Source organism: Camelus ferus, unplaced genomic scaffold (genome assembly GCF_009834535.1).
Source record: "Camelus ferus isolate YT-003-E unplaced genomic scaffold, BCGSAC_Cfer_1.0 contig298, whole genome shotgun sequence".
Taxonomy (NCBI): domain Eukaryota; kingdom Metazoa; phylum Chordata; class Mammalia; order Artiodactyla; family Camelidae; genus Camelus; species Camelus ferus.
In genome coordinates, this window is record NW_022588414.1 from 1,761,361 (window position 1) to 1,767,304 (window position 5,944).

The window sequence follows — 5,944 nt, forward strand, 5'->3', positions numbered from 1 at the left end:
CCAGCCCCAATCCCTTCCTGCATTGTCTGCACATTTGAAATGTTGTATTCAAATGTCAGCACACTGAAGAAATCAGAAGGAAGGTAGAAACTGTTCCTGACCTTAGTTACAGCTTATTCAAAGACTCATCTGTTCGAAAATAAATGGCGAAGCTGGAAGCCCTAGTCTGCCAGCTACAGCCAACTTGCTATTTGTGAGGTATGTTGTCACACCATTCACTCCTGAATCAAGAACCGCTGTACCGAACAACTTTGGCTCTCGACCCACCAGTATGACTCTTCCAAAAATTCCTCTACATGAATCTTCTACCTCTGAAAACTCACCTACAGATTTCTTGGATTCCTCTACCTGCCTGGTATCTACAGAAAGCCTTCCTTTCCCACACCTTCCCTTCACATATAGCCCTGCCTGAGTCCTGCCCAGCATTCATTTGCTCTGTTCCTGTTCGTGATCTATCGCATTTCACCTCAATCTCCATTTCTCCTATAAATACCTAACTTCTCATATTTCCCCAGTTGAGAACTGCCTTGATCCATCTATTGGAATTGGTGGCTGTCATCTGTGATGTTCACCTGTTTATGTCTAATCTTGAGAAAACAGAGTGGCAGCTTTAAATCTGGTCAATTAATCTATGAAAAAGGAGGCAAGAATATACAGTGAAGAAGACAGTCTCTTCAATAGGTGGTGCTGGGAAAACTGGACAACTACATGTAACATGTAAAAGAATGAAATTAGAACATTCTCTAGCACCATATACAAAAATAAATTCAAAATGGATTAAAGACCTAAATGTAAGACCAGATACCATAAAACTCCTAGAAGAAAACATAGGCAGAACACTCTTTGACATAAATCATAGCAATATTTTTTGAGATGGGTCTCTTAAGGCAAAGGAAATAAAAGCAAAAATAAACAAATGGGATCTCATTAAACTTGAAAGCTTTTGCACAGCAAAGGAAACCATCAACAAAACAAATAGGCAATCTATCGAATGGGAGAAAATATTTACAAGTGATGTGACTGATAAGGGGTTAATATCCAATATATATAAACAGCTCATACAACTCAACATCAAAAAAACTTTAAAATGCATAACAAAGTTCTAAAGTTTATCTGTGATTTCCCTTAGGTTTTCCCATTAAAGGCATTTAATTATGGGCCCAAACACACTGAATGACTGCATGAAAGCTTCTGAGATTTGGAAAGAAGAGAGGGGCTCACAGCCTTGTAAAAATGTGGGAACTGGAATATAAAACGTTATCCCAAATGGGGTCGGGCCAGGGCAGTATGGTGAGGCACTCTCTCCTCCCACTCTAGAAGTAAGTGTATTCCTATTTTTATCTGCTGCTTTCACTTTTTCCCAGCTATATCCCTCTGCAGATTCAAAACATACTGATTTCACTAAAATGCCTACTTTTTAAAAACTACATGCTACTACTAAACCACAATACTCAACTCCCATCCTCCAAATACAATTGGTGCTAAGGGCTTTTTTTTTTTTTTCTGTAATGATTTTTTTTTGGATTCTGAATTTATTATGCCGGTTTTACATCATCTTTGATGTTAAGTAGCATGACTTCATCGCGGCATTGACAGAACTACTGACAACATGGGTCTGAGGACAGAGTCCCGAGGCTTGGCCCTGGAGACCTCTCTTTAGTATACAGGTACAGTCGCCCATAGGTAGAAGTCCAATTAATGAAAATGTCCTGCAACCCACATTTCTCTATTTTGATGGCACAATTTTTTAAAGATATATTAATGTCAACTGCCAGGCTAGAAAACAATTAAACTATACTTGCCATATTTTTATGACCCATTTGTCTACTAATTCTAACAAAGCTAAATGAAATTATCTGTCCCAGCTTATTTTTAATTCAACGCATTTTTACTGATGCCTCATAAACCCTGATTCTGTTTCTACGTGCAACTATGTCTGTCTTACAAAATCTATTGCAAATCTTACCCAATATTCTTATTGATGAAAGATATGTAAATTAGAAAGGAAGTGATCATGCATCTTTTACCTATCAAATATTCAGAGTTTGTGGTAATTTCTAGTGTTGAAACTGCAGGGACAGCAGACTTTCATGCAACCAAAAGTGGCCTTTCTTGACGGCAACCTGGCAGAAGTATCTAAAGCCTTGAAAATGTAGATTTGCTTTGTCCAAATAGTCCCTCTTCTAGGTATTTATCCTTAGGTCATTGTGGATATGCACAGATACAGCTACTAGTATGTTTACTCAGAATGTTTATAATGGAGAATAAAAGATAGCATGCTGAAACCCCCAAAACAGATTTGTTAGATGTGTGTCTACACAATGGAATACTACGCAAGCACTTAAAATGATGTTGTAAAACCCTTAATATCCTAAAAAGGTGAACACAATTGGGGAAAAAAGGCAGGTTACAAAACAGAATATCTAAATGATCCTATTGTGTGTGTGTGTGTGTGTGTGTGTGTGTGTGTGCGCGCGCGCGTGCACGCGCGCGAACGTACATAGACAAATGACTAAGATGTATACATCAAAATAAGCGTAATGGAGGGGAGGGTGTAGCTCAGCGGTAGAGCACATGCTTGGCATGCATGAGGTCCTGGGTTGGATCCCCAGTACCTCCATTAAATGAAAGAGAAAATAATAGACACGGCGGTGGCCACAGCGCAGACCGGACGCAGCTCGCTCGCGCCTGGCTCCGCTTCTTCTGCAACCACGTCTGACAAACCGGACACGGCTGAGATGGAGAAATTCGAAAAGTTAAAACTGAAGAAGATACAAGAGAAAAATCCACTGCGTTCCAAAGAAACGACTGAACAGGAGAAGCAAGCAGGCGAGTCGTAATGAGGCGTGCGCTGCCAGTACGCACTGTACGTTCCACAAGCATTACTTACTCTACCTCTTTTAGCTGTTTAACTTTGTAAGATGTAAAGACGTTGGATCAAGTTGAAATGACCGTGCTGCCCCTTTTCACATCAAAAATGGTGAACGACTGACAACGAAGGCCGTGCCTGCCTCTCGCATCTGCCTGTCTGGCAGGCAGGGAAGGGAAAGAACTTGCATGTTGGTGAAGGAGGAAGCTGGGTGGGTCGACAGTGAAATCTAGAGTGAAATGCAAGCTGGCCAAGGTGTCCTGCAGGCCGTAAAATGAAGTTTAATCAGACTGCCATTTTTTTTTATCGTTCAAACGATTTTAATTATTGGAATGAACAATTTTTTAATATGCAGATAAAATTTTTTAAACTGAAAAAAGAGAAAAGAATAAATAAGTAAACCTAGTTCCCTAACCCCCCAAAAAACAAAAAACAAACCAAAAAAATAGGTATAATGGTTGTCTATGGGTGATGAAGTTAAAGGAAATTTTTTATTTCATTCTATTTGATTACCTGTATTTTCTAAATAGTACTCAATACCCATATATTTTGTAAGGAGAAATAGCAGTAACAGACACCGTCTACCGTAAACTCTGTCTTTTCCCACAGGCATGGCTGAAACCAATACAGAATGCGGGTGACCTGTTCCTCTTTTTCTCCTCTTTCTCTCCATGGTATTTTGTTCCGACTTTCCTATAGTCTTTTCACATCCTGCTCCATATATGCCTCAATATGATTCTACTTCCTTACTAAATAGAAGAGTCTTTGAACGCTGAGACTGGATTTTACATCTCTATGTACCTCCACCACCATGAAGCATGTATTACCTTATCATATGAGAGAAGATAAAGAAATAATTTATGGAAAAAAGGAATGAATAAGTGAATGTTGGCTGAAGGTTGGATTAAATGGGGATAAACATGTTTTCAAAAGAAAAATCCATTGGTAGTGTCTACAATAGCATGAGTGCTTGACATTCAAAACTGTTGCATAGGGCTCAGCTTTCTGGAAAGAAGAAGGTTAAGCAGACCTGAACTAGGGGGCTTCTAGATTTATAAAGAACAGAGGAAAGGGAAGGGGGCCCTGGCGTTGTGGTCTCAGGTCACACACACACACACACACACACCATAGGATCATTTAGATATTCTGTTCTGTAACCTGCCTTTTTTCCCCAATTGTGTTCACCTTTTTAGGATATTAAGGGTTTTACAACATCACAGGGTCTCAGGGAACCACCACCCCAGCTTAACTGCCTGATAATCTGCTTCAACTCCTGTTTCCAAATAGGTGAGCCACAGACATTGACCTCCTCTTGTCTCAGGTGTTTTCAGAATCATCTCATTGGTAAAGCTATAGGCCTGGGATAAAACTTCTGTGCATGTGCAGTAAATATCCACACCCTTGTTTCATAGCGAGCTCCACAGCGAGTGCCTAATGACCAAGAACTTCAACTCCCAAAAGATGTTACTATAGCTCACCTCTTATCTTTGTTCCCAGCTCAAATTAAAAATTTGTTGTTCTTGTTAATTTTTTCCAGGCATCTTTTTTCTATTTCAGGCATCCTTATATAAAAAAAAAAAAAAAAAAGACTCCAGTTCTAAGGACAGGCATTTGGACCTTTCTGGCAGGGACTCCTGCCCTGGGCAAGCACACTTGATGATCACACAGTACATGGTCTCTTCTCTCATGACCATCTGCTAGACTGGCTCTCTGCCCACTCACAAGTTCACTGAATTGTTTCACTAGGACACAGGTGCCAGGCTACCATGGGTCTAAATGAGCAGCCTACAAAATACAGCAAAATGTTCCTCTCTCCTTCAGGAAGATCCTTCCCCATGACAGCCTTAAAGTAGTGTCACTACGTGGCTTCTGAAGCTTGATTAAAGCCAGAGACATCAGTATGCCAAAGAAAATATTGTAAGAATCAGACTCTGAGAGATGAGGGGTCATAGAGCAGAGCAACTGTGGCCAGGCCAGCCATGGTGCAGGTAGACATGTGGGGTGGACAAGAAGCCTGGGAATCTAGAAGGAAAGAAGTCATTCCCCCACCTCCGGATTTATTTAATGTTAAGGAAAGAAATATGAATTGTGTGTGAGACTGTGCCTTAACCTGCAGCAGAGGGAATGGGTAACATGGGAGTTAAAGCCAAAGACATGAGCATGTGACCCAACTCTGCCCCTTGATGAGACCTTCAGGCAGCCTCTGAATCTCACTGTTCTGCATATTGCCTCTCTGATCCAGCCGTGGAAGTCAAGTGTGTCACTTCCACATAGTCTATCGGTAGAAGTAGTTACGAAGCTTTAACCCACCGACTCATGGAGAAATGTCAGCAACAAATCGTAAGAACAGGAGGGATGAGATTTATATTCTCCGTCTTCGAAAAATACGATCTGCCATGCCACACAAAGTTGATATCAGGATTAAATGAAATCATTCACATTCATTTTATAGGCTGTAAAGCATTATACAAACGTTAGTTATTTTTATTACAATAGTAATAATAAATATTAATAAATAATAAATATTAATAAACAATAATATACAAATGTTATTTTATTACTATAGTAATAATAAATAAATAATAAATATTTTATTTCAGTTTATTACATGAGGTAATTTCTAACAATGGGGTAAAAGGGGCATAATGAACTTTAATTCTGAGGGAGCTAAGGCTGCAGTAATAGCACAGAAGGCATCTTTACTCCAAGGCCAGTGGGACGTTATTTATACCAAAATCTTAAAGGAAAGTTTTAAATATTTCTTTAGTCCCATTTCTTTAAAAAATTTTTAAAATAAAAAATAAATCACTTGAACTTAATTACGTCTTTTCCTTTCCTGCAATACAACCCAAACCGAAGATCTGCTCAACAGAACACGTATGAGGGAGTTGCTTTATTTGGGGACCCAAATGACCTTTAAAGTTTCCATAAGTTCTAGGAAGTTGGGAGTAGAAGAGTCAGTTGGATTCTCCCTGCTTAGTCAATACATTAAAAATTTAAGGTAATTATTTATACAGATCCTAAATTCCAACTTTTGACTTACAAATAAATGTCCTTACTTTGGATGAGTGGCAA

General features: G+C 39.2%; 1 protein-coding gene across 1 annotated transcript; it reads left to right on the forward strand.

Annotated features, from left to right (window-relative positions):
* Positions 1-2,624: 2,624 nt before the first annotated feature.
* On the forward strand, positions 2,625-3,248 carry LOC102509758 (thymosin beta-4-like). The gene has a single exon (XM_032476215.1). It carries the CDS (start codon positions 2,625-2,627, stop codon positions 2,838-2,840), a length of 216 nt encoding a protein of 71 aa, XP_032332106.1. The 3' UTR covers positions 2,841-3,248.
* Positions 3,249-5,944: the final 2,696 nt, after the last annotated feature.